Source organism: Psittacula echo (genome assembly GCF_963264785.1).
Source record: "Psittacula echo genome assembly, chromosome: 34".
NCBI classification, from domain to species: domain Eukaryota; kingdom Metazoa; phylum Chordata; class Aves; order Psittaciformes; family Psittacidae; genus Psittacula; species Psittacula echo.
The window spans coordinates 132,435-160,019 of NC_137769.1; the positions used below are offsets into that span (position 1 = coordinate 132,435).

The 27,585-nt window shown below is 59.9% G+C and overlaps 1 protein-coding gene across 1 annotated transcript; it reads right to left on the minus strand.

Moving 5' to 3' along the window:
- Positions 1-147: 147 nt before the first annotated feature.
- On the minus strand, positions 148-26,692 carry LOC308231280 (scavenger receptor cysteine-rich type 1 protein M160-like; the record flags this gene model as incomplete). The annotated part of the gene is made up of 23 exons (XM_080636468.1): positions 26,043-26,692; positions 24,818-25,165; positions 21,378-21,707; positions 19,938-20,267; positions 19,713-19,832; positions 18,091-18,332; positions 17,248-17,386; positions 14,910-15,242; positions 14,491-14,820; positions 13,418-13,747; positions 11,707-12,030; positions 10,626-10,946; positions 10,062-10,542; positions 9,453-9,952; positions 8,320-8,658; positions 7,313-7,642; positions 6,423-6,752; positions 4,514-4,837; positions 3,155-3,484; positions 2,143-2,472; positions 1,057-1,386; positions 397-513; positions 148-287 (listed from the first exon to the last, which is right to left on the minus strand). The coding sequence occupies exons 1-23, from the start codon at positions 26,470-26,472 to the stop codon at positions 148-150; spliced, it is 7,128 nt and encodes a 2,375-aa protein (XP_080492594.1). The 5' UTR covers positions 26,473-26,692.
- Between the last annotated feature and the right edge of the window lie 893 nt (positions 26,693-27,585).

Below are 27,585 nucleotides of genomic sequence, written 5' to 3' on the forward strand. Positions count from 1 at the left end.
CCTCCTGAGCCATGGGGGCTGCTTTGGTGGGGGGGGTGTCCCCAAGTCCTTGGTTGTCCATTGTCCTGCCCTTGGTGCTTTGAGTCTTCAGGAGAGCACCTAAAGGACCCCAAGAGCCTGATGTGGCCCCCCCACAGGGTATGAGCATCATGGGGCAGCATCTTCCTCCATGAGCTGCATCATCTCCGTGTCATCCTTGGGGCCTTCTGCTGTGCTGGGGAGGTAGATGGCCCCCATGGGCTGGAAGGAGGTGGATGGAGCATCCTGGTCCCTAAGGCGCTGGTGGGCTGTGGGGTGGAGAGGATGTGGGGCTCATCCCCATCTCCATAGACCCCCATGGCGGGGGGGACCAGGAGTTGGGGAGGGGGGTGGGAAGAGTAGGGATAAGGGGGTCACCTCCAGCCTGGGCTGCTGCAATGCATCTTCTCTTGAGGATGAGCCAGAGCAGGACCCCGCTGAGCAGCATCACCAGCACCAGCAGCGCGATCAGGGCCAAGCAGGATGATGGAGCACCTGGGATGAGGGAGGAATGGATGTGGGATCCCGTCTCCAAGCAGGACTGGTAACGACGGGCATGGAGACCCATCGGCAACCACAGCCTGACCCCCTCTTTGGACCCAGAGATGAGTTGAGACGGGATGGAGCTAGAAGCCCATCCAGATCGAACCCCCTGCCGTGGGGACACCTTCCTTGCTCCAAGCCCCATCCCAACCCTGCCCCAGCTTCTCCATTCAACCCATTCCAAAGTCCCACCACCCTCATAGAGAAGAGCTCATCCCAATCCCCTTCTGGCACCTTAAAGCCATTCCCATTGTCCTCTCCCTCCATCCCTTGTCCAAAGCCTCTCTCCAGGTCTCCTGTAGCCCCTTTAGGTCTCCCAAGCTGAACAAGAAGGGATGGATGAGCTCATTTGGGAGGCAGGAGCGCGTTCCCAACGCTCCCAGCGGTGACGGCAAAGGCAACGCATCCCATTGGGATGCACAAGAGCTGCTGGTCCCCATGGGCACCTTTCCCCCCCCTCCCTTTACAGCCACCACAAAGGCTCCCGATGCTCACCCTTGGGCTCGGCGCACACCACGGTGGCCACGGAGCCCTGCGGGCACGGCCCCGGCGCCGTGTGGCTCTGCAGGCACTCGAGGAGCAGCGACTCGGTGCCGCGGCAGCTCAGCCCCTCCAGCAGGACCCGGCCGTGGGGAGGGCCCAGAGGGGCACCCATGGGTGCTGCCTGCGCCGCCCCGCAGCCCAGCTGCCTGCAGGCCACGGCGGCCTCCAGCAGGCTCCAGCCGGTGCCGCACACCCCGAGCCAGGTCGCGTTGTAGAGCACCTCCAGCCGCCCCGCGCAGGGCCCGGGGCCGTCCTGCACCCGCAGCTGCAAGGGGTTGGGGCCTGCAAGAGGAGCACAGCGGGGATATGGGGCCTCTGTGGGAGATCCTGACCTGTCAGGGACCCATGGGATGGGGTGGGTTGGAAGGGGCCTTCAAGGTCATAGACCCATGGGATGGGGTGGGTTGGAAGGGGCCTTCAAGGTCATAGACCCATGGAATGGGTTGGGTTGGAAGGGCCCTTCAAGCTCACAGACCCATGGAATGGGGTGGGTTGGAAGGGCCCTTCAGGCTCATAGAGCCATGGAATGGGGTGGGTTGGAAAGGACCTTCAGGCTCATAGAGCCATGGAATGGGGTGGATTGGAAGGGGCCTTCAAGGTCATAGACCCATGGAATGGGGTGGGTTGGAAGGGGCCTTCAAGGTCATAGACCCATGGAATGGGTTGGGTTGGAAGGGACCTTCAAGGTCATAGACCCATGGAATGGGGTGGGTTGGAAGGGATGGGTTGGGTTCAAAAGGACCTTCAAGATCATAGTCCCATGGGATGGATTGGGTTGGAAGGGGCTTTCAAGCTCATAGACTCATGGGATGGATTGGGTTGGAAGGGATGGGTTGAGTTGGAAGGGACCTTCAAGCTCATAGACCCATGGAATGGGTTGGCAGCCCCAGCTCCTCTGGGCTCCCTGTTCCCTCTCTCCACAACCCTCCCATTGAGAACAACGGGAAGCCATTCCCATGATTCCCATCCCTGCCATCCCCATCCCTGCCATCCCCCCAGCCCCATCTAGACCCCGTTTTGGCGACCCCCATTGAGCACCTGAGCACACGACTCCGGCGTCCTCATTGTGGTTGCAGTTGTGGAGCCCCCAGCTCCCGTGGCTGCATTGGCTGAAGGCGCTCTCGGTGCCGGTGCACTCGATGTTATCCAACCAGATGGGATCGAGCCCTGGGCCGAAGTGCGCGTGGCCCGGCGCCGCCACGGCCGTGCCGCAGCCCAGCTCCCTGCAGATCACTTTGGCATCGGTCAGATCCCAGCTGTCGTCGCAGACCGTGCCCCATTGCTGCTCGTGCTCCACCTCCAGGCGCCCGGCGCAGCGGTTGGGGCCGGCGGCCAAGCGGATCCGCGCCGGGGCCGTGACGTTGGCCTCTGCCAAGAGAATTCCCCTTGGGAAATGGGCAGCAGGGCGCCCACTGCTTTGCTAAAGGAGCCCCAAGGCTGTTTATGGTCGTTATGGATGCAGCCCTTCCGGTAGATCATAGCCATAGCGATGGATTTCGGTGCAGCTTCATGCCCTACAATGGTGGGGTCTTCTCCTTGCACATGGGTGTGCAATGGAGACCAGGCGGGGGGTTTAGGGTTGGGGTTTGGTTCCTTTGGTGCCGTAGGGAGGAGGAGGTGAAGGTTGCAATCATGGGGTTTGGGTTGGTTCCTTTGGTGCCATAGGGAGGAGGAGGTGAAGGTTTCAATCATGGGTTTAGGGTTGGATGTGAAGGTTTTAACCATGGAATGGTTTGGGTTGGGAAGGACCTTAAGAGCATCTGGTTCCTCTTCATCAGGGATTGAAGGGACAGGACAAGAGGTGATGAGTTTAAGCTTAAAGAGAGGAAGTTTAGGTTGGATCTAAGGAATTTCATCCCTGTGAGGGTGCTGAGCACTGGAATGGGACTTGTGAATGCTCCATCCCTGGTGGTGTTCAGTGGACAGAGACATGGGTGACGTGGCCTGGAGTGAGGCAAGGGATTGGAACTGGAGCATCTTAAGGCCCTTTCCAACCCATTCCGTGGGCACACACAGGGGTCATCAATGCCCTCCATGGGCTGCTCCATACCTGAGCACACGACGCCAGCATCCTCCCCGTGGTGGCAGTTACTGTGTCCCCAGGGGTGGCTTTGGCACTGGGCGATCGCGTCCTCGCCGCCGGTGCAGCCGACGTCGTCCAACCAGATGGGCCCCGTGCCTTGGCCGAAGTGAGCGCCGCCGTGGGCTTCCCGGGCGCTGCCGCATCCCAGCTGCTGGCACACGACTTCGGCATCGCTCAGGTCCCAGCCGTCGTCGCACACGGTGCCCCATTGGCCTGCGTGGAGCACCTCGACCCGCCCGGCGCAGCGCTGGGGCCCGTCCATCAGCCGTAAAGAGGAGGCGTTGGATGCGCCGGCGCCTGGAAGGAGCACGGGGTGGGTTGGGGGCATCGCGTACACAGGGGTTGGGGCTGGGCTGGGAGGGAGGCGTCGGGAAGGGTTTGAGCATCCCGGGTATGGAATCATGGAACTGTGGAGTCAGGGAGGCATAGAATGGAAAGAGCTTGAAGATGGAGTCCAGTTGAGTTGGGAAAGAGCTTGAAGATGGAGTCCAGTTGAGTTGGGAAAGAGCTTGAAGATGGAGTCCAGTTGAGTTGGGAAAGAGCTTGAAGATGGAGTCCAGTTGAGTTGGGAAAGAGCTTGAAGATGGAGTCCAGTTGAGTTGGGAAAGAGCTTGAAGATGGAGTCCAGTTGAGTTGGGAAAGAGCTTGAAGATGGAGTCCAGTTGAGTTGGGAAAGAGCTTGAAGATGGAGTCCAGTTGAGTTGGGAAAGAGCTTGAAGATGGAGTCCAACTGAGGTGGGAAAGAGCTTGAAGATGGAGTCCAATTGAGTTGGGAAAGAGCTTGAAGATGGAGTCCAGATGAGTTGGGAAAGAGCTTGAAGATGGAGTCCCATTGAGTTGGGAAAGAGCTTGAAGATGGAGTCCAGTTGAGTTGGGAAAGAGCTTGAAGATGGAGTCCAGATGAGTTGGGAAAGAGCTTGAAGATGGAGTCCAGTTGAGTTGGGAAAGAGCTTGAAGATGGAGTCCAGTTGAGTTGGGAAAGAGCTTGAAGATGGAGTCCAACTGAGGTGGGAAAGAGCTTGAAGATGGAGTCCCATTGAGTTGGGAAAGAGCTTGAAGATGGAGTCCAGTTGAGTTGGGAAAGAGCTTGAAGATGGAGTCCAACTGAGTTGGGAAAGAGCTTGAAGATGGAGTCCAGTTGAGTTGGGAAAGAGCTTGAAGATGGAGTCCAATTGAGTTGGGAAAGAGCTTGAAGATTGAACCCAACTCAAGGTCCCCCTGAGCCTTCTCCTCTCCGGTTTAACCCCCCCATAGCCATCACCCCAGAGGTGCTCCGATGCAGAATGCCCCCCCCGGCCCTCCCCACCCTTCCCCATCAGGCCATACCTGAACACACCACGCCAGCATCCTCCCCATGGTTGCAGTTGTTCTGCCCCCAGGGCCTGGCGTGGCACTGGGCGAGCGCCTCCTCGCTGCCGGTACAAGCCACGTCGTCCAACCAGATGGGCCCGGTGCCGCGCTTGAAGTGCGCTTGGAGCGGCGCCGCCTCGGCACCGCCGCACCCGAGCTGCTGGCACACGACCGCCGCGTCCTTCAGGTCCCAGCCGTCGTCGCACACGGTGCCCCATTGGCCTGCGTGGAGCACCTCGACCCGCCCGGCGCAGCGCTGGGGCCCGTCCATCAGGCGCAGGGCGGCGGAGCTCGAGTTCCCTGCTGGGATTGAACGCGCGTGGACCCGCGGGTACCGGCACCGCGGCGCCGACCGCGGAGCCAAAGGGCTTTAGGAGCATCCGGTGCAACCGTTGCAATGCCAAGGCCACCACTAACCCACGGCACTGATGGGGGGGGGAATGCTTGCAGGGGTGGTGACTCCAGCACTGTTCCAATGCCTCAGCACCCATTGGGGTTCCTCATCTCCATCCAAACCTCCCCTGGTGCAGCTTGAGGCCGTTTCCTCCTGTCCCATCCCTTGGGAGCAGAGCCCATTCCCCTCCTGGCCCCAACCTCCTTTTAGGTACTTTTAGGTCCCCCTGAGCCTTCTCTTCTCCATCTAACCCCCCCCCAGGTTCCTCAGGCATTTCCCATCACATTCGTGCTCACCTGCATCCTCCCAAGGGCTGCCCCATCATTGGGTACCACACAAAGATAAAGATGCTCCTTTACATCCCCCTCACCATCCCCTGCATCCTCCCAAGGGCTGCCCCATCATTGGGTACCACATAAAGATAAAGATGCTCCTTTACATCCCCCTCACCATCCCCTGCATCCTCCCAAGGGCTGCCCCATCATTGGGTACCACATAAAGATAAAGATGCTCCTTTACATCCCCCTCACCATCCCCTGCACCCTCCCAAGGGCTGCCCCATCATTGGGTACCACACAAAGATAAAGATGCTCCTTTACATCCCCCTCACCATCCCCTGCATCCTCCCAAGGGCTGCCCCATCATTGGGTACCACATAAAGATAAAGATGCTCCTTTACATCCCCCTCACCATCCCCTGCATCCTCCCAAGGGCTGCCCCATCATTGGGTACCACATAAAGATAAAGATGCTCCTTTACATCCCCCTCACCATCCCCTGCACCCTCCCAAGGGCTGCCCCATCATTGGGTACCACACAAAGATAAAGATGCTCCTTTACATCCCCCTCACCATCCCCTGCACCCTCCCAAGGGCTGCCCCATCATTGGGTACCACATAAAGATAAAGATGCTCCTTTACATCCCCCTCACCATCCCCTGCACCCTCCCAAGGGCTGCCCCATCATTGGGTACCACACAAAGATAAAGATGCTCCTTTACATCCCCCTCACCATCCCCTGCATCCTCCCAAGGGCTGCCCCATCATTGGGTACCACACAAAGATAAAGATGCTCCTTTACATCCCCCTCACCATCCCCTGCACCCTCCCAAGGGCTGCCCCATCATTGGGTACCACATAAAGATAAAGATGCTCCTTTACATCCCCCTCACCATCCCCTGCACCCTCCCAAGGGCTGCCCCATCATTGGGTACCACACAAAGATAAAGATGCTCCTTTACATCCCCCTCACCATCCCCTGCACCCTCCCAAGGGCTGCCCCATCATTGGGTACCACATAAAGATAAAGATGCTCCTTTACATCCCCCTCACCATCCCCTGCACCCTCCCAAGGGCTGCCCATCGCTGGGTACCACGCAAAGATAAAGATGCTCCTTTACATCCCCCTCACCATCCCCTGCACCCTCCCAAGGGCTGCCCATCGCTGGGTACCACGCAAAGATGCTCCTTTACCCCCCATCCCCATCTCTCACCTCCGCACACCACCCCAGCATCCTCCCCATGGTGGCAGTTGTGGATGCCCCACATCTTGGCCGGGCACTGGAAGAAGTCGGTCTCGTGCCCGGTGCAGCTCACGTTGTCCAACCAAATGGGGCCGGTTCCCCAGCCGAAGCGAGCGGAGCCGGGGGCCAGCGTGGCAGCGCCGCAGCCCAGCACCCTGCACACGACGGCCGCATCCTGCAGGTCCCAGCTGTCATCGCAGATCGTGCCCCATTTGTTGGCGTAAAACACCTCGACCCTCCCGGAGCATTCACTCAAACCTCCCACCAGACGGAGCCGGGGGCTGCTGACGACGCCTGACCCTGGGAATCAACGGGGAATGGGCATTGTTAGGGATGTGCCTATGGAATCAATGGGGTTGGAAGAGCCTGAAGAGCATCCGGTCCAACCATTGCACTGCGAGGCCACTGAGGGGGGGTGACTGCTTGTAGGGATGGTGACTCCAGCACTGTTCCCTTTGGGGTTCCTCATCTCCATCCGAACCTCCCCTGGTGCAGCTTGAGGCTGTCTCCTCCTGTCCCATCCCTTGGGAGCAGAGCCCATTCCCCTCCTGGCTCCATCCTCCCTTCAGCTATAGGGAGCCTGAGCCTTCTCCAGCCATTCCCCATCGCTCTGGTGCTCTACTTCCCTGGTCCTTCTGGCCACACTGATCCAGGCCAGGATGCTCTTCTTGGACCTTCTGGTTGCCCCTATCCTAACCTGTGGAAGCAGCCCCTGATCATCCTGGCGACCCTCTCCTTGCACCGAGGACCCAGCTCCACACCGGGGTTGAGTAGAGGCGGCTCAATCACATCCCTCCACTCGCTGCTGCATCCCAGGATGCTCTTGGCATCGCCAGCACAAAGCCCACGCTGAGCATCACCTGCACACACGACGCTGGCGTCTTCCACGTGGCTACACGCGTGTTGTCCCCATGGCTTGCCGGGGCATTCGGCGATGGTGGCTTCCGTCCCGACGCAGCTCACGCCATCCAACCAAATGGGGCCGGATCCTTGGCCAAAGGCGGAGAGCCCCGGGGCGGACAGGGCTGCCCCGCAGCCCAGCTGCCTGCACACCACGGCCGCATCCAGCAGGTCCCATCCGTCGTCGCAGATGGTGCCCCATTGCTGCCTATGGAACACTTCCACCCTCCCGGCGCAGCGGTGGAGGCCGTTCACCAAGCGCAGGGCTTCCGAGCTCTTTGGGTCGCTGTCTATGGGCAGAAGGACAATGTTGGCCGTGCAATGGGGCCTCCCATCATCAAGGGGTCTTGCAAGGGCTCCACCAGCACTCCATGGGGGTTCCCATTGGGATCAAGCCTCTGAGGACCATACCCAATGGATGGTGGGATCATGGAATCTGGGAGCTCCCATCATCAGGCATCTTGCAAGGGCTCCACCAGCACCCTATGGGGGTTCCCATTGGGATCAAGCCTCTGAGGACCATACCCGATAGATGGTGGGATCATGGAATCCCAGGTTGGAAGGGACCTCAAGGATGAGTTGGTCCAACCTTTCCAGGCAAAGCATGGATTGGATGATGGCAAAGCAAAGATTGGATGTCCCAGCACCCTGTCCAGCCAAATCCAGTGCTGGGGACTGACCACATCCCTTGGGATGTAATTCCAATGGCCGGTTGTTCTCATGGAGAAACATCATTCCATGATGGGAATATCCTCACGGCGTCAAGGAGGCACCATTATGGTGAAGAGAAGGGGTACCCCAAGGACTAGATGCATAAAGAACCCCAAAAGCGCAGCCGAAGGGAGCATCCCCATTCCATAGGCCTGGGATTCCTGGGAATTGCGAGGGTTTTCCAAGCGCTTTCCCTGGGGATGGGGACCACCTCATGGCTGGAAGGCCCAAGGGGGAGGTGGATGCTGACACTGACCTGCGGCTGCAGAGCACACGACAGCAGCGTGGGCCCTGGACCTGCAGCTCTGCTCCCCCCACAGCTTCAGCCGGCATTCCAAGAGGGCTCCCTCCGTCCCGGAGCATTCCACAGCATCCACCCAGAGGAAGCCGTCTCCTATCCCGAAGCCTTGGGATGCCGGCGCCGCCTGCGCCGTCCCGCACCCGAGCTGCTCGCAGACCACGTGGGCTTCGGCCAGGTCCCAGCCGTCGGAGCAGATCCCACCCCAGCGCTGCTCATGGAATACTTGGACCCTCCCGGAGCAGGGATCGGAGCTGTTCACCAAGCGGAGGCTTCCGAGGTCGGAGATGCCCGATCCTAGAGCATCCCGGAGGAAAAACGGGGTCAGGAGATGCCTGCTGCCCCCATGGAACCCGCAGCAGTGCTGGGAGCAGGGCAAGGATGCTCTTGTGGGTCAGGGATGCTCTTCCCAAGACAGGCACCTTTGAGCTGGCCCAAGTGGTACCCAAGTCTCGGTTGAATGGGCTTGGCCATAGCAGACACCATGGGCAGAGCCCAGCCACCAAGACGTGGACACCCTGGTGCCACTTGGGACTCCTGGGATACCTCATCCCGAAGGGAATGGGCTTCCCTATAGGATGACTAAGCCCAATTCCAACCAGGATGAGGTGCTACCATCCCATGCTGGGGCAACTCAACACTGGCTGTGGCAGGGACACCTGGAGAGTAAGTGAAGGAACCTGGGATGGGAGATGGGATCTGCTGGGTTCCTGCATCCCTACAGAGGAGGTAGGGGATGGGAGATGGGATCTGCTGGGTTCCTGCATCCCTACAGAGGAGGTAGGGGATGGGAGATGGGATCTGCTGGGTTCCTGCATCCCTACAGAGGAGGTAGGGGATGGGAGATGGGATCTGCTGGGTTCCTGCATCCCTACAGAGGAGGTAGGGGATGGGAGATGGGATCTGCTGGGTTCCTGCATCCCTACAGAGGAGGTAGGGGATGGGAGATGGGATCTGCTGGGTTCCTGCATCCCTACAGAGGAGGTAGGGGATGGGAGATGGGATCTGCTGTGCTCTGAGCATCACAAGGACACCCCTGGCCCCCCCCCAAGCCCTCCCTGACCACGAGCCCCGTTCCAGCGGCTCCGTACCTGAGCAGATGACGCTGGCGTCCTCCCCGTGCTCGCAGCCATGGGTGCCCCATCCCTTGGAGCTGCACTCGGAGAGGGCGGCCTCGGAGCCCGCGCAGCGCACGGCGTCCAACCAGACGGGGCCCTGGCCCTGGCCGTAGTGAGCGCGGTGCGGGGCCAGCACGGCGCTGCCGCAGCCCAGCTGCCGGCACACGACCCTGGCGTCCAGGAAGTCCCAGCCGTCGTCGCACACCGTCCCCCAGTGCCCGGCGTGGAGCACCTCGACCCGGCCCGAGCAGCGGCCGGAGCCGTTCACCAGCCGCACCGCCGCGAAGCCGGACACGACCGAGCCTACGGGAGGGCGAAGGAGCTGCTCGGAGCATCCAGGAGCAAGGGGGGAGAGGAGGGAGCCGGGGATACAAGAGGAGGGGTTTGGGGCATGGAGGGTGCGGAGTGGGGGGGTTGGGTCTGGACATAGAGCGTCTCGGCCCCGTCTGTGGGGGTGCCCATGCATGGACCCACTTCATCTCATCCCATCCATGGACCCGCTTCATCTCATCCCATCCATGGACCCGCTTCATCTCATCCCATCCATGGACCCGCTTCATCTCATCCCATCCATGGACACACTTCATCTCATCCCATCCATGGACACACTTCATCTCATCCCATCCATGGACCCGCTTCATCTCATCCCATCCATGGACCCGCTTCATCTCATCCCATCCATGGACCCACTTCATCTCATCCCATCCATGGACCCGCTTCATCTCATCCCATCCATGGACCCGCTTCATCTCATCCCATCCATGGACCCGCTTCATCTCATCCCATCCATGGACACACTTCATCTCATCCCATCCATGGACACACTTCATCTCATCCCATCCATGGACCCGCTTCATCTCATCCCATCCATGGACCCGCTTCATCTCATCCCATCCATGGACCCGCTTCATCTCATCCCATCCATGGACCCGCTTCATCTCATCCCATCCATGGACCCGCTTCATCTCATCCCATCCATGGACCCGCTTCATCTCATCCCATCCATGGACCCGCTTCATCTCATCCCATCCATGGGGACACATCGCAATGGGTTTGGGGCTCCCTGACCCACGGGCCCCTTGCTCCCCAGTGCCAATGGGGACAGCGCTGGTGCCGCCCCGCGGCTGATGCTGGGATGGAACCCACCGGAGCAGACGACGCCGGCGCGCTCCCCGTGCTCACAGCTCCCGTGTTCCGCCGGGCATTCCCTAAGGCTCAGCTCCGTGCCCTGGCACTTCACGTTCTCCAGGCTCACTTGCAGGGGCCCGGTGCCGAAGTCGGCTCCTTCCGAGGCCGGCAGCGCCGTTCCGCAGCCCAGCTCCCGGCACACGACCTTGGCGTCCCGTTGATCCCAGCCCTGGTTGCAGATGGTTCCCCAGTGCTCCCCATGGAGCACCTCGACTCGGCCGGCGCAGGGCTGCGAGGCGTTGGCCAGGCGGATGGGAGCCGGCTCCGGGAGCAGGGAATCTGCAGGCACCCAAGGGAATCAATCCCGAAGGCCTCGAGCTCTGCTCATCCCATTGGAATTCTGCCGACAGCCTCCGGGGATGGGGAGAAGAGGAGGGGGGAGCGCCCTGCACCAAGGGGTCCCCATGGGTCCTGCATCCTCCTGGAGCCCATTCCCTGCAGGCATTGCTCTCCAGGCAGGTTGCTTTGGAAGAGCAAATTCCCTGCGGGAATGCCTCCCATGGCCTTAAATCATAGAGGGATAGGATCAAGCAGGTTGGAAAAGACCTTTAAGATCATTGAGCCCAACCATCGGATTGACCCATGTTGCATGAGGTTGTCCAAGCGCAGGACCCGGCACGTTGCCTTGTTCAGCCTCATCCCATGGATCCAGCGTGTCCAGATCCCTCTGTAGAGCTTCCAGCATTCCCACCCACCCTGGTGTTATCCCTCTCAATGCCCTCATCCGGATCATTGGCCAAGAGATGAAACAGAACTGGTCCCAGCCCGGGCACCACTGGTGATGGGTCACCAATGAGATGTGACACCGTTCACCCCAACGCTTTGGGCTCTGTTCCTTATCCAGTGAGGAATCCATGGATGAGAAGAACCTTATGGATCTATCCAGGCCATCAGCACCCGGTTTCTCCTTATGGGAGGAGCGGCCATCGGATGGGACCATTGAGGATGCTGAAGAACCCCCCTGGGTGCAAACCTGCCATCAACCCCCCCCTTCATCCCTCCACCGTGCACGGAGCGATGCCGACGGCAAAGTCCTCACCTGAGCAAACCACGCCAGCATCTTCGCCATGGTAGCAGTTCCCGGTACCCCAGGGCCGGGCCGGGCAGGAGGACAACGCGCTCTCGGTGCCGGTGCAATTGGTCTCATCCATCCAGATGATGCCGTCCCCGCGCCCAAATTGGCCTCTGCCAGGGGCCGAGAGCGCTCGGCCGCAGTCCAGCTGCCGGCACACGACCTCGGCATCCACCAGGTCCCAGTTGTCGTCGCACACGGTGCCCCATTGCTGGTTGTGGTAGATCTCTACCCTGCCGGCACAGCGGCTGCCGTAGTTCACCAAGCGGACCTGGTCACCCTCTGACTTGCCTGGAGTGAGAGATGGGATCATGGAATGGGTTGGGTTGAGAGATGGGATCATGGAATGGGTTGGGTTGAGAGATGGGATCATGGAATGGGTTGGGTTGAGAGATGGGATCATGGAATGGGTTGGGTTGAGAGATGGGATCATGGAATGGGTTGGGTTGAGAGATGGGATCATGGAATGGGTTGGGTTGAGAGACGGGATCATGGAATGGGTTGGGTTGAGAGACGGGATCATGGAATGGGTTGGGTTGAGAGATGGGATCATGGAATGGGTTGGGTTGAGAGATGGGATCATGGAATGGGTTGGGTTGAGAGACGGGATCATGGAATGGGTTGGGTTGAGAGACGGGATCATGGAATGGGTTGGGTTGAGAGACGGGATCATGGAATGGGTTGGGTTGAGAGATGGGATCATGGAATGGGTTGGGTTGAGAGACGGGATCATGGAATGGGTTGGGTTGAGAGATGGGATCATGGAATGGGTTGGGTTGAGAGATGGGATCATGGAATGGGTTGGGTTGAGAGATGGGATCATGGAATGGGTTGGGTTGAGAGATGGGATCATGGAATGGGTTGGGTTGAGAGACGGGATCATGGAATGGGTTGGGTTGAGAGACGGGATCATGGAATGGGTTGGGTTGAGAGATGGGATCATGGAATGGGTTGGGTTGAGAGATGGGATCATGGAATGGGTTGGGTTGGAAGAGACCTCAAAGCTCATCCAGTGCCAACCCAGGGACCCTTCCACTGGAGCAGCTTGCTCCAAGCCCCTGTGTCCAACCTGGCCTTGGGCACTGCCAGGGATGGGGCAGCCCCAGCTTCTCCCTTCAACCCATCCCAGTGTCCCAGCACCCTCCCAGGGAACAACTCCATGATGTCCACCCTGCATCTCAGTGCTCCCATCACCCCTTGTCCATGCAATCCATCCCTCCAATCCATGTTAAAAGCCTCTTTCATGGATCCATGAGCTCCCCATCAACCCATTCCAGTTCCTCATCACCCTCACAGGGAAGAACTTCCCTATCTCCAACCTAAATCTCCCCTGTTTAAGCTTACACCCATCACCCCTTGTCCTATCACTCCAGTCCCTGATGAAAAGCATCCTTGTAGGCCCCCTTCAGACACTGGAAGCTGCTCTGGGGTCTCCTCCAGCCCCACTTCTCTTTGTACAGGAGATGCTCCAGCCCCTCCCATAGGAAAATGGGGAACATCCCCCTGGGAATGGCCATGCAGGGCCCATCCCACCCTCTGGCATCAGGACCAAGCCCTCCAGGCAGATGCTCCCAACTCAGCATCCGGACACCGTCTCATGGGAACACCCATGGCTCGTGGAGGCAGGAGACCAAGGTGATGGCCACCCCTTGCGCCGTATCGCACCCCAGGGGGTTACCTGAGCACACCACAACAGCTTCTCTGCCATGGAGACAAGAGCCATTGCCCCGGGCCTGCACCTCGCACATGGAGAGGTTGCTTTCGGTGCCCACGCAGCTCACGCGGTTGGGCCACCTTTGGCCGGCTCCGTGGCCAGAACGGGACCTGGCGGGTGCCACCAGCGCCGTCCCGCAGCCCAGCTGCCTGCACAGCACCCGCGCCTCAGCCAGGCCCCAGTCTTCATCACACAGGGAGGCCCAGGAGCCGCCGTGGGGCACCTCCACTCTGCCGTCGCAGCGCGTCGAGCCGTTGGCCAAGCGCGGCTCCGAGGCCACCGCCATCGCCGACCCTGCCAAGGGACATAAAGGAGAGCCCCAGCTCCAGCCTGGGCATCATCCATGGGTGGGGAGGGGGCAGGATGGGGACCAAGAGGCCACAGTGCTCAGGGTCCTCTTGAAAGTGGGGTTCGGGGGTGGCTTTGTAAAAGGGCTTTGTTGCATAGACAGCGCATTGCAAAGACACGTTATAGAAGCACAGAATGGGTTGGGTTGGAAGGGGCCTTTGGAGGTCATCGATAGAACCATAGAATGGGTTGGGATGGAAGGGACCTTTGGAGGTCATCGATAGAACCATAGAATGGGTTGGGATGGAAGGGACCTTTGGAGGTCATCGATAGAACCATAGAATGGGTTGGGTTGGATGGACCTTTGGAGGTCATCGATAGAACCATAGAATGGGTTGGGATGGATGGGACCTTTGGAGGTCATCGATAGAACCATAGAATGGGTTGGGTTGGATGGACCTTTGGAGGTCATTGATAGAACCATAGAATGAGTTGGGTTGGATGGACCTTTGGAGGTCATCTATAGAACCATAGAATGGGTTGGGATGGAAGGGACCTTTGGAGGTCATCGATAGAACCATAGAATGGGTTGGGATGGAAGGGACCTTTGGAGGCCATCCATAGGAAGAGCTTCCTTATCATACCCTAGAGTGAATCCATGCTCTTCCACCCCATCCCATTCCATGATTCCATGACTTGCAAAGCACCAGAGTTGTCAATGGCCCCTGTTGCACCTTGAGCAGCGTTACCTGAGCAGATCACCCCGGCATCCTCCCCATGGAAGCAGTTGTTGGCGCCCCACGCGCTGGCCCGGCAGTCGACGAGCGCGTCCTCGGTGCCGGTGCAGTTGACCTCATCCAACCAGATGGGATCGTGGCCCCTTCCAAAGTGAGCCCCATGGGTGGCGGCCAGCGCCGTGCCGCAGCCCAGCTGCCGGCACACCACGGCCGCATCCTGCAGATCCCATCCGTCATCGCACACCGTGCCCCACATGTGCTCGTGCAGCACCTCCACCCTCCCGGCGCAGCGGTCGAGCCCATTGACCAACTGGAGGGTGCCCAGCGTGGCCACGATGGAATCTGGGGTGTGGGGGGGAGAAGGTTGGGGAAGGGATGCGCATCCCGCGGGATGGATGCGGGGATGCCGATGTGCGCGGCTGGATGGGTACCTGAGCACTCAACGCTGGCGTCCTCAATGTGGTTACAGTTGTGCTCTCCCCACGGCCTGGCCCCGCATTCCGACAGCGCCTTTTCCTCCCCGGTGCAGTTGACTTCGTCCAACCAGATCTGCCCCTTCCCTTCGCCGTAGCGAGAGCCCGGTGCCACCGACAGCAGCGCCCCGCAGCCCAGCTCCCGGCACACGACCTGGCCCTCGGGGAAGCTCCATCCATCGTCACACACCGTGCCCCAGGTCCCGTTGTGCAGCACCTCCACGCGCCCAGCGCAGCGGCTGGGGCCTCCTTCCAAGCGAAGGGACCCCGCCGGGCTCTCATTGGATGTGCCTGGAGAGGGAGGAAGCAGGAGGGGACACCCAGGGGGTGGATGGGGTTGGTTTGGGATGGCTCCTGCCACCTGGAAGGGATTTGAGAGGTGGTGTTGGCCCTGGGCATCTCAGATGTCAACTGAAGCCAATTGAAGTCAACTGAAGTCAACTGAAGTCAATTGAAGCCAATTGAAGTCAACTGAAGTCAATTGAAGCCAACTCAGAAGTCAACTGAAGTCAATTGAAGTCAACTGAAGCCAACTCAGAAGTCACCGGAAGCCCCTCTCTGCATCTAAACCCCAGGAGCTCATGTAAGAGGCACAAAAAGTCACAGAGCCATGGAATGGGTTGGGTGGGAAGGGGCCTTCAAGCCCATCCAGTTCCAACCCCTGCCATGGGGACCCCTTCCACTGGAGCAGCTTGCTCCAAGCCCCATCCAACCTGGCCTTGGGCACTGCCAGGGATGGGGCAGCCCCAGCTTCTCCCTTCAACCCATCCCAGTGTCCCAGCACCCTCCCAGGGAACAACTCCATGATGTCCACCCTGCATCTCCCCTCTTTCAGTGCTCCCATCACCCCTTGTCCACGCTCTCCATCCCTCCAACCCATGCTAAAAGCCTCTTTCCTGGATCCATGAGCTCCCCATCTCCGTTCAACCCATTCCAATGTCCCACCACCCCCACAGCGAAGAGCTCCTGCCTCAGAGCTCATCTCAATCTCCCCTCTTCCAGTTGGAAGCTGTTTCTCCTCATCCCATCCCTAAATCCCTTGTCCCAAGCCCCTCTCCAGGTTTCCTGGGGCCCCTTTAGGCACTGGAGCTGCTCTCAGGTCTCCCCTTCAGGAGCCTTCTCTTCTCCAGGCTGCCCCAGCCCGGCTCTCAGAACATCTCCATCACCCCAGTGCCTGCAGCCAGGGGCCTCATTCCCAGCCAGGGATGTGTGCAGAAGGGCTCATTCAGAGCCACGGGCTCTGGGATCACCACTTGGATTCCAAGAACCCTGTCCCGAGTTTTGGGAAGGGGCCACAAAGGGAACTGAGCTTCCTGGGTGGACCAGGAAGGAGAAGAGAGAAAAGCCAACGCTGCAGTAGCGGCGTCTCCATGGGGATGCTCTCCTTGTCAGCAGCCCCAGGGCAAGCAGGGCTCAGCATGGGATGGGCCAAGGCAGATCCCTTCATTCTGAGGCACGGCTTCACCCCAAAATCAGGGACCCCCGGTCATGGGGCAGGGACTTGGGTGCCCACTGGCTCCTTAAGGAGCCGCCTTCTGGGGTTCCTTGAGCTTCTCCATGTCCTGGTGCATGCATCCAGCAGCAAGGACCGAGCTTTGGAGCACAGTGGGTACCGGAGGCTCGGGAGGGATGATTGCATTGCATCAAGAACCTTTGTGACCAGGGAGAAGGGCGTCCTTGCAAGGCCCCACCAAGCAAGAACCCAACCCTGCGGTGACTTCAGAGCTGAGGGCCTCCCTGGCATTGCCCCATCGCACACAGTGGTGGAGGAGACCCAACTTCAAGATGCTCTCCGGCACATTCTGCTCCCTCCAAAGCTCCTCAGGAGGGGACTGCTCCTCCTCGTGCCCTTTGGGAAGGAGAACCAGCCCCGAGCGGGTCCCGATTGTCCCACCTCCAACATGGGAGCTTGGGCAGAGCCCTGAGCCCACCCTTAACCCCTTCCGAGGTGATGGCGTTGATGGAGCATCCACACGATGCTGCTCATCGGCAAAGCTCATCCCCATCCTTCAGCAAACCACGGCTGTGGGGAAGGGACCTGGAGGGGCTGCAGCTTCCCCACGGCTCTTTGTGAGCACGAGGACCATGGAAGCATGGAACCATGGATTGGTTTGGATTGGGAAGGGCTCCGATTTGCTGCCCTCCCCTCCTGCAATGCTCACAAGCCTTTGGCTATGGGGTAAAGCCAAAGCTCCTGCCCTCACCTAACCCCCTTCTGAGCCACCTCCTGGCCCAGCCCCACAGACCCCTCTGCCGTGCCCCATAGAGGCCAGAAGCGAAGGGGAACCCCACTCACCCCACAGCCACGCCATCAGCAGCAGCATCCCAACGCTCTTGGCCCCACCACGGCCGCGTCGGCTCCCGCGCCGGGATGAGGGCTGGATTCCTCCCGGCATGGCCATGGCTGCAGGCTGGAGGTTGGAGCCGGTCGGAGCCTGGGATGGATGCCAATGGGAGGGCGAAGCGGGGACCCCTCCTGTTCCTCTGCCTTGCTCCCAGCTGGGAGTTTCACTTCCCGTGTAGCTGGGCCGGGGGTTGACCTGATGTCCCTGCCTTGCGCAATGGGGAGAGCGGTTCCAGGAAAACACGGAGCAAACAAAGCCTTCCGGACACGCGGATCCCGCTGCCAGCCCCTAACGCTTTGGACACCCTTTAGACTGGTTGCTCATAGGCTCATGGAATGGGTTGTGCTGGCAGGGGCCTTCAAGCTCCTCCAGTTCCAAGCCCCTGCCATGGGGATGCCTTCCGCTGGACCAGGTTGCACGGAGCCTTTGAATGCTTGGGATGGGGCATCCAAACCTTCTCCACTCAACCCATTCCGATGTAAATCGCCCTTGTTTAAGCTTGAAAGCATCACCCCTGGTCCTGGTCAAGGACATCGGCTCCATCTGGTGGGGGTCTGGAGGGTGATGGAGCAGCCACGCCATGGAAATGGGTTAGGAAAGGCTGGAAAAGGCTTTATTGTGGAGGCTGGAGCTGGTGGGGGTCACCATCCATCGTGAGAAAGGGTCCTGTGCAACCAGCGCCCCAAGCATGTCTTCAGCTGCTAGGAAGCTGGAAGAGCTGCTGCCATCCCATCGCATCCTTGAAGGTGTCCTGGAGACAAGGAGCTTCCCAAAGGGGCCGTCCAGCATCAGGCGTGGTTCCCAATGGGAAGGGTCAGGTGGAGATGGGTGCTGAGGGGATGGAGATGGGTACTGGGTGCTGGAGATGGGGCTGGGAGTAGATGGGTGCCTTTAGGAAGGTCAATGAGGAGGCTGGAGACCAGCAGAAGGGGCTCTTCCAAACGGAACTGAGCTGGCAACGAATCCAACCTCATCCCATGGGAGATGGAGCAACCTTGGGACCGCAGTGACCTGCCCCGAGGCCGTTGATCCCCGTCTGCAAACAAACAGGCCAGTGGCAAAGAGATTCCCGGCAGCGAGCAGCAAGGAATGCCGGGAATGGGGCTCTGCTGGGGCTGCTTCCACAGCTGCGCTCCATGGATGCTCGGGAAGGAAGCCATGGTCCCACATCCCTTCCGCTCCTTTACAACGGGGCTGTTGGGTCCCTCCTTGGGAAGCCTGGAACTCTCCTGAGATCCTGCCCCGTATCCCATTGGATCCAAGATCCCATTTCTCCCTCTTCTGAGGACAGAACATCTCTAGAGCAATCCGTAAGGCCAAGAGGGCTGGGCCTGCAGGGGGGAGCCCTCAAGAGCCTCATCTCAGCTTCAGGAGAGCGCAAAGAGCCCAGGGCTGCCAGGTCTACCCCTACTCCACGGCTCCCAACGGTGCACGTATCCCATTGGATCCAAGATCCCATTTCTCCCTCTTCCGAGGATAGACCAGCTCCAGCAGCCCCACATCCCAGATGGGAGCCCCCGAGCTGGACCCCCCGTGGCCCTTCCTGGTTGATGGCCAGGTCAACATCTCACCCAGTGCTCCCTGGATTGGGAAGTAACCCTCGCTTCCATGGGGGACTGGGAGAAAGGGTGTGATCCCATTGGGAATGCGGTGGGGGTGATGGCACTGGGTGATGCTGCATGGCTCTGCAGGCGGTTACAGGGATACAGGGGGATGTAGGTCTGGGAATAGGATTTATCGTGGCTATAGGGATGGGAATAGGGATTATAGTGGTTATAGGGATGGGAATAGGGATTATAGTGGTTATAGGGATGGGAATAGGGATTATAGTGGTTATAGGGATGGGAACAGGGATTATAGTGGTCATAAGGATGGGAACAGGGATTATAGTGGTCATAAGGATGGGAACAGGGATTATAGTGGTTATAGGGATGGGAATAGGGATTATAGTGGTTATAGGGATGGGAATAGGGATTATAGTGGTCATAAGGATGGGAACAGGGATTATAGTGGTTCTAGGGATGGGAATGAGGAGGCTGTGCAGACGGGATTAGGATTCCAGAGCCTTCCCAGAGGACAGGTAGGGGTTTATGTAGGAAGCCTTTGGCGACTGAAGCACTTGGCACTGCCCAGAGGAACTGGGACCCACAGGGACTCCATGCAGTGAGCTATGGGGCTATGGGGCAGAGGGATCCATGCTCTCTGCTGACCATGGCAGCCCCTGCTCTGCTGGCTTCGCAGGATGGGCTCTCCTCGGGTCTTGATGGGGCTCTGCCCTCCTACGCCTCGGCTGATGCCCCGGTGTCCTCTGCCCTCTTTAGGAGGGGTTTGTCTGCAACAGGAAGGAGCCGGATGATGCCTGGAGGGTGCCAAGCACACCCAGATGTGCCCCCATGAGCCACGCTCCTGCTCTTACCTGCGAGGCGTCCACCCCGTCTCCCACACCTCGTCCACAGGTAGAGGACCAAGAGGGTCCCGCAGAGCAGCATCCCCATGCCCAGGAGTCCCGCCAGCACCGGGCAGGGATCTACCACACCTGCAGGGAGAGGGGGCTCAGAGGGATGCTCCAACCCCTCCTCCTGCCCATGGGCTCCGGCAGCATCGTCCCCATTGGGTGCTGGGGGTGATGCTCAGCGCTCACCTTCCTGCTCGGCGCACACCACGGTGGCCACGGAGCCCTGCGGGCACGGCCCCGGCGCCGTGTGGCTCTGCAGGCACTCGAGGAGCAGCGACTCGGTGCCGCGGCAGCTCAGCCCCTCCAGCAGGACCCGGCCGTGGGGAGGGCCCAGAGGGGCACCCATGGGTGCTGCCTGCGCCGCCCCGCAGCCCAGCTGCCTGCAGGCCACGGCGGCCTCCAGCAGGCTCCAGCCGGTGCCGCACACCCCGAGCCAGGTCGCGTTGTAGAGCACCTCCAGCCGCCCCGCGCAGGGCCCGGGGCCGTCCTGCACCCGCAGCTGCAAGGGGTTGGGGCCTGCAAGAGGAGCACAGCGGGGACATGGGGCCTCTGTGGGAGATCCTGACCTGTCAGGGACCCATGGGATGGGGTGGGTTGGAAGGGGCCTTCAAGGTCATAGACCCATGGGATGGGGTGGGTTGGAAGGGGCCTTCAAGGTCATAGACCCATGGAATGGGTTGGGTTGGAAGGGGCCTTCAAGGTCATAGACCCATGGAATGGGTTGGGTTGGAAGGGACCTTCAAGGTCATAGACCCATGGAATGGGGTGGGTTGGAAGGGATGGGTTGGGTTCAAAAGGACCTTCAAGATCATAGTCCCATGGGATGGATTGGGTTGGAAGGGGCTTTCAAGCTCATAGACTCATGGGATGGATTGGGTTGGAAGGGATGGGTTGAGTTGGAAGGGACCTTCAAGCTCATAGACCCATGGAATGGGGTGGGTTGGAAGGGACCTTCAAGCTCACAGACCCATGGAATGGGGTGGGTTGGAAGGGACCTTCAAGCTCATAGACCCATGGAATGGGGTGGGTTGGAAGGGGCCTTCAAGGTCATAGACCCATGGAATGGGTTGGGTTGGAAGGGACCTTCAAGGTCATAGACCCATGGAATGGGGTGGGTTGGAAGGGCCCTTCAGGCTCATAGAGCCATGGAATGGGGTGGGTTGGAAGGGACCTTCAAGCTCATAGACCCATGGAATGGGGTGGGTTGGAAGGGGCCTTCAAGGTCATAGACCCATGGAATGGGGTGGGTTGGAAGGGCCCTTCAGGCTCATAGACCCATGGAATGGGTTGGGTTGGAAGGGACCTTCAAGCTCATAGACCCATGGAATGGGGTGGGTTGGAAAGGACCTTCAGGCTCATAGAGCCATGGAATGGGGTGGGTTGGAAAGGACCTTCAGGCTCATAGAGCCATGGAACAGTCACGGGGATCCCTTCCACTAGAGCAGGTTGCACCAAGCCCCATCCAACCTGACCTTGAACCCTGCCAGGGCCGGGGCAGCCCCATCTGCTGTGGCCTCAACCACCCCTGAGCTGGGTGCGGGGGCCTTTGGTGCTGGGGCAGAGAGAGCAGAGAGGAGAGAGCCTGGCCCAGCCCCGGCCCACAGGAGAGCTCCAGCCTGGTGCTACCTGAGCAGACCACGCCGGCGTCCTCGCTGTGCCCGCAGTTGTGCTCTCCCCAGTCGCGGAGCTCGCATTGGCTCAGCGTGGCCTCGGTGCCCATGCAAAGAACGTGGTCGAGCCAGATGGGGTCAGAGCCCGGCCCGAAGTGAGCCAAGCCCGGCGCGGCCACGGCCACGCCGCAGCCCAGCTGCCTGCAGACCACGGCGGCGTCGTGGAGGTCCCAGGTGTCGTCGCACACGGTGCCCCACTTCCCGCCGTGGAAGACCTCGACTCTCCCCAGGCAGCGGTTGGAGCCGTTCATCAGCCGCAGGGGTTGCTGCTTGGAAGGGTCCGCGCCTGTGGAAGGAGCAAGGGGAGCATCAACCTGATCCGCATGGAATGGGGTGGGTTGGAAGGGACCTTCAAGCTCACAGACCCATGGAATGGGGTGGGTTGGAAGGGGCCTTCAAGCTCACAGACCCATGGAATGGGGTGGGTTGGAAGGGCCCTTCAAGCTCACAGACCCATGGAATGGGGTGGGTTGGAAGGGCCCTTCAAGCTCACAGACCCATGGAATGGGGTGGGTTGGAAGGGACCTTCAAGCTCACAGACCCATGGAATGGGGTGGGTTGGAAGGGACCTTCAAGCTCACAGACCCATGGAATGGGGTGGGTTGGAAGGGGCCTTCAAGCTCACAGACCCATGGAATGGGGTGGGTTGGAAGGGACCTTCAAGCTCACAGACCCATGGAATGGGGTGGGTTGGAAGGGACCTTCAAGCTCACAGACCCATGGAATGGGGTGGGTTGGAAGGGCCCTTCAAGCTCATAGACCCATGGAATGGGGTGGGTTGGAAGGGGCCTTCAGGCTCACAGACCCATGGAATGGGGTGGGTTGGAAGGGCCCTTCAAGCTCACAGACCCATGGAATGGGGTGGGTTGGAAGGGACCTTCAGGCTCACAGACCCATGGAATGGGGTGGGTTGGAAGGGGCCTTCAAGCTCATAGACCCATGGAATGGGGTGGGTTGGAAGGGACCTTCAAGCTCACAGACCCATGGAATGGGGTGGGTTGGAAGGGGCCTTCAGGCTCAGAGACCCATGGAATGGGGTGGGTTGGAAGGGACCTTCAGGCTCACAGACCCATGGAGTGGGGTGGGTTGGAAGGGACCTTCAAGCTCACAGACCCATGGAATGGGGTGGGTTGGAAGGGACCTTCAAGCTCATAGACCCATGGAATGGGGTGGGTTGGAAGGGACCTTCAAGCTCACAGACCCATGGAATGGGGTGGGTTGGAAGGGCCCTTCAGGCTCATAGACCCATGGAATGGGGTGGGTTGGAAGGGACCTTCAAGCTCACAGACCCATGGAATGGGGTGGGTTGGAAGGGACCTTCAAGCTCATAGACCCATGGAATGGGGTGGGTTGGAAGGGACCTTCAAGCTCATAGACCCATGGAATGGGGTGGGTTGGAAGGGACCTTCAAGCTCATAGACCCATGGAATGGGGTGGGTTGGAAGGGACCTTCAAGCTCATAGACCCATGGAATGGGGTGGGTTGGAAGGGACCTTCAAGCTCATAGACCCATGGAATGGGGTGGGTTGGAAGGGCCCTTCAGGCTCACAGACCCATGGAATGGGGTGGGTTGGAAGGGACCTTCAGGCTCACAGACCCATGGAATGGGGTGGGTTGGAAGGGACCTTCAGGCTCACAGACCCATGGAATGGGGTGGGTTGGAAGGGCCCTTCAGTCTCACAGACCCATGGAATGGGGTGGGTTGGAAGGGCCCTTCAGGCTCATAGACCCATGGAATGGGGTGGGTTGGAAGGGCCCTTCAGGCTCATAGACCCATGGAATGGGGTGGGTTGGAAGGGCCCTTCAGGCTCACAGACCCATGGAATGGGGTGGGTTGGAAGGGCCCTTCAGGCTCATAGACCCATGGAATGGGGTGGGTTGGAAGGGCCCTTCAGGCTCACAGACCCATGGAATGGGGTGGGTTGGAAGGGCCCTTCAAGCTCACAGACCCATGGAATGGGGTGGGTTGGAAGGGACCTTCAAGCTCATAGACCCATGGAATGGGGTGGGTTGGAAGGGACCTTCAAGCTCATAGACCCATGGAATGGGGTGGGTTGGAAGGGCCCTTCAGGCTCACAGACCCATGGAATGGGGTGGGTTGGAAGGGCCCTTCAGGCTCACAGACCCATGGAATGGGGTGGGTTGGAAGGGCTCTTCAGGCTCATAGACCCATGGAATGGGGTGGGTTGGAAGGGCCCTTCAGGCTCACAGACCCATGGAATGGGGTGGGTTGGAAGGGCCCTTCAAGCTCATAGACCCATGGAATGGGGTGGGTTGGAAGGGACCTTCAAGCTCATAGACCCATGGAATGGGGTGGGTTGGAAGGGACCTTCAAGCTCACAGACCCATGGAATGGGGTGGGTTGGAAGGGACCTTCAGGCTCACAGACCCATGGAATGGGGTGGGTTGGAAGGGACCTTCAGGCTCACAGACCCATGGAATGGGGTGGGTTGGAAGGGACCTTCAAGCTCACAGACCCATGGAATGGGGTGGGTTGGAAGGGACCTTCAAGCTCATAGACCCATGGAATGGGGTGGGTTGGAAGGGACCTTCAAGCTCACAGACCCATGGAATGGGGTGGGTTGGAAGGGACCTTCAGGCTCATAGACCCATGGAATGGGGTGGGTTGGAAGGGCCCTTCAAGCTCACAGACCCATGGAATGGGGTGGGTTGGAAGGGACCTTCAGGCTCACAGACCCATGGAATGGGGTGGGTTGGAAGGGCCCTTCAGGCTCACAGACCCATGGAATGGGGTGGGTTGGAAGGGACCTTCAAGCTCATAGACCCATGGAATGGGGTGGGTTGGAAGGGACCTTCAAGCTCATAGACCCATGGAATGGGGTGGGTTGGAAGGGACCTTCAGTCTCACAGACCCATGGAATGGGGTGGGTTGGAAGGGCCCTTCAAGCTCATAGACCCATGGAATGGGGTGGGTTGGAAGGGACCTTCAAGCTCATAGACCCATGGAATGGGGTGGGTTGGAAGGGCCCTTCAAGCTCATAGACCCATGGAATGGGGTGGGTTGGAAGGGACCTTCAAGCTCACAGACCCATGGAATGGGGTGGGTTGGAAGGGACCTTCAGGCTCACAGACCCATGGAATGGGGTGGGTTGGAAGGGACCTTCAAGCTCACAGACCCATGGAATGGGGTGGGTTGGAAGGGACCTTCAAGCTCACAGACCCATGGAATGGGGTGGGTTGGAAGGGCCCTTCAAGCTCACAGACCCATGGAATGGGGTGGGTTGGAAGGGCCCTTCAAGCTCACAGACCCATGGAATCCATGAGCTCAAGAGCAAAGCGTGCGCTGGAGATGGACAAGGGGGATGAGGTCACCCCCCCACCCCACAGCAGAGCATCCTCCGTGGACCTCTCCTGGTCCATTAAGCAGGATGGTACCTGCACAGACGACACCAGCATCGTGCCCATGGTCGCAGTCATTGGTACCCCAGGGCTGGGCCAAGCACTCGGCCAGGGCGGCTTCGCTCCCATTGCACTGGACGTGGTCCAGCCAGATGGGACCTGAGCCTTGGCCGAAGCGAGCTGCTCCATAGGCCGAGGCCGCAGCCCCGCAGCCCAGCTCCCGGCACACCACGGTGGCCTCGGGGATGCTCCAGTCGTGGTCACACACGGTTCCCCATTGGGAATTGTGCCGCACTTCCAGCCTTCCCGAGCAGCGGTCGGAGCCGTTGACCAGGCGGAGCTCTGCCGGACCGGGGCGGATGGGAATGGGGTGGTTGGAGGCATCTATAGAGGAGGACACAAGAAGGGCACCATGGAAACCCCTCACCCTTGCCTTCTGCAGGACCATCCTGCTTTCCACTGCGGCTGCTGACTGCACCCAGCAGTCACCTGTGAGCAGACTCCTTGGGAATGGGATGGGGGATACGGGAGAACGGATGCGGTGATGCAGGGGACCAGGATGCGGTGATGCAGGGGACCGGGATGTGGTGATGCAGGGGACCGGGATGCGGTGATGCAGGGGACCGGGATGCGGTGATGCAGGGGACCGGGATGCGGTGACGCAGGGCACCGGGATGCGGTGACGCAGGGGACCGGGATGCGGTGACGCAGGGGACCGGGATGCGGTGACGCACGGGACCGGGATGCGGTGACGCAGGGCACCGGGATGCGGTGACGCAGGGGACCGGGATGCGGTGACGCAGGGGACCGGGATGCGGTGACGCAGGGGATCGGGATGCGGTGACGCAGGGGACCGGGATGCGGTGACGCAGGGGACCGGGATGCGGTGACGCAGGGCACCGGGATGCGGTGACGCAGGGCACCGGGATGCGGTGACGCAGGGGACCGGGATGCGGTGACGCAGGGGATCGGGATGCGGTGACGCAGGGCACCGGGATGCGGTGACGCAGGGCACCGGGATGCGGTGACGCAGGGGACCGGGATGCGGTGACGCAGGGGACCGGGATGCGGTGACGCAGGGGACCGGGATGCGGTGACGCAGGGGACCGGGATGAGGTGATGCAGGGGATCGGGATGCGGCGATGCAGGGGACCGGGATGCGGCGATGCCACATGGTCCCAGCATCCCGTTCTCCCTCCCGCTGCCGACCCTGATCCCGCTGGGCCGGGCTGAGGCCGGAAGCCTCCTTCCCTGCCGTTACCTGCGCACACCACGCCGGCATCCTCGGCGTGGTTGCAGCTGCTCTTGCCCCAGCCCTGGCTCGCGCAGGACACCAGGGCCGCCTCCGTCCCGGTGCAGTTGACGCCGTCCAACCAGACGGGTCCCGAGCCCATGCCGAAGTGCGCGGCGCCGGGCGCGGAGCGTGCCGGGCCGCATCCCAGCTCCCGGCACACCACGGCCGCATCCTGCAGCTCCCAGTGGTGCTCGCACACCGTCCCCCACTGGTGCTCGTGGAAGACCTCGAGGCGGCCGGCGCAGCGGTGCGGACCCTGGGCCAAGCGGATGGGTGCCCATTGGGAAGCGGCCGCCGCTGGAAGAGGGATACGGGAGGGAGCCGGAGGGAAGAGCGGCGCCGGGAAGGGCGGGGAGGGTTTAGGGGGCTCCCAAGGCTGGGGTTGGACGCGAGCCATGGATGTGCCTCTCCTTCGGCTCTAAGGCAAAGGGAATGCAAGTGCAGGAGAGGAGAGCTCTGCATCCCCATTCCCAAAGGGAAAGGGCTTTGGATGCCTTTCCATTTCCCATTCCCAATCCATGCAATGCTCCCTTTCCACTTCCCATTCCCAATCCATGCAATGCTCCCTTTCCATTTCCCTCTTCCCATTCCCAATCCATGCAATGCTCCCTTTTCCATTTCCCTCTTCCCATTCCCAATCCATGCAATGCTCCCTTTCCATTTCCCTCTTCCCATTCCCAATCCATGCAATGCTCCCTTTTCCATTTCCCTCTTCCCATTCCCAATCCATGCAATGCTCCCCTTTCCATTTCCCTCTTCCCATTCCCAATCCATGCAATGCTCCCCTTTCCATTTCCCTCTTCCCATTCCCAATCCATGCAATGCTCCCTTTCCATTTCCCTCTTCCCATTCCCAATCCATGCAATGCTCCCTTTTCCATTTCCCTCTTCCCATTCCCAATCCATGCAATGCTCCCTTTTCCATTTCCCTCTTCCCATTCCCAATCCATGCAATGCTCCCCTTTCCATTTCCCTCTTCCCATTCCCAATCCATGCAATGCTCCCTTTTCCATTTCCCTCTTCCCATTCCCAATCCATGCAATGCTCCCCTTTCCATTTCCCTCTTCCCATTCCCAATCCATGCAATGCTCCCCTTTCCATTTCCCTCTTCCCATTCCCAATCCATGCAATGCTCCCTTTTCCATTTCCCTCTTCCCATTCCCAATCCATGCAATGCTCCCCTTTCCATTTCCCTCTTCCCATTCCCAATCCATGCAATGCTCCCCTTTCCATTTCCCTCTTCCCATTCCCAATCCATGCAATGCTCCCTTTCCATTTCCCTCTTCCCATTCCCAATCCATGCAATGCTCCCCTTTCCATTTCCCTCTTCCCATTCCCAATCCATGCAATGCTCCCTTTCCATTTCCCTCTTCCCATTCCCAATCCATGCAATGCTCCCTTTCCATTTCCCTCTTCCCATTCCCAATCCATGCAATGCTCCCTTTTCCATTTCCCTCTTCCCATTCCCAATCCATGCAATGCTCCCTTTCCATTTCCCTCTTCCCATTCCC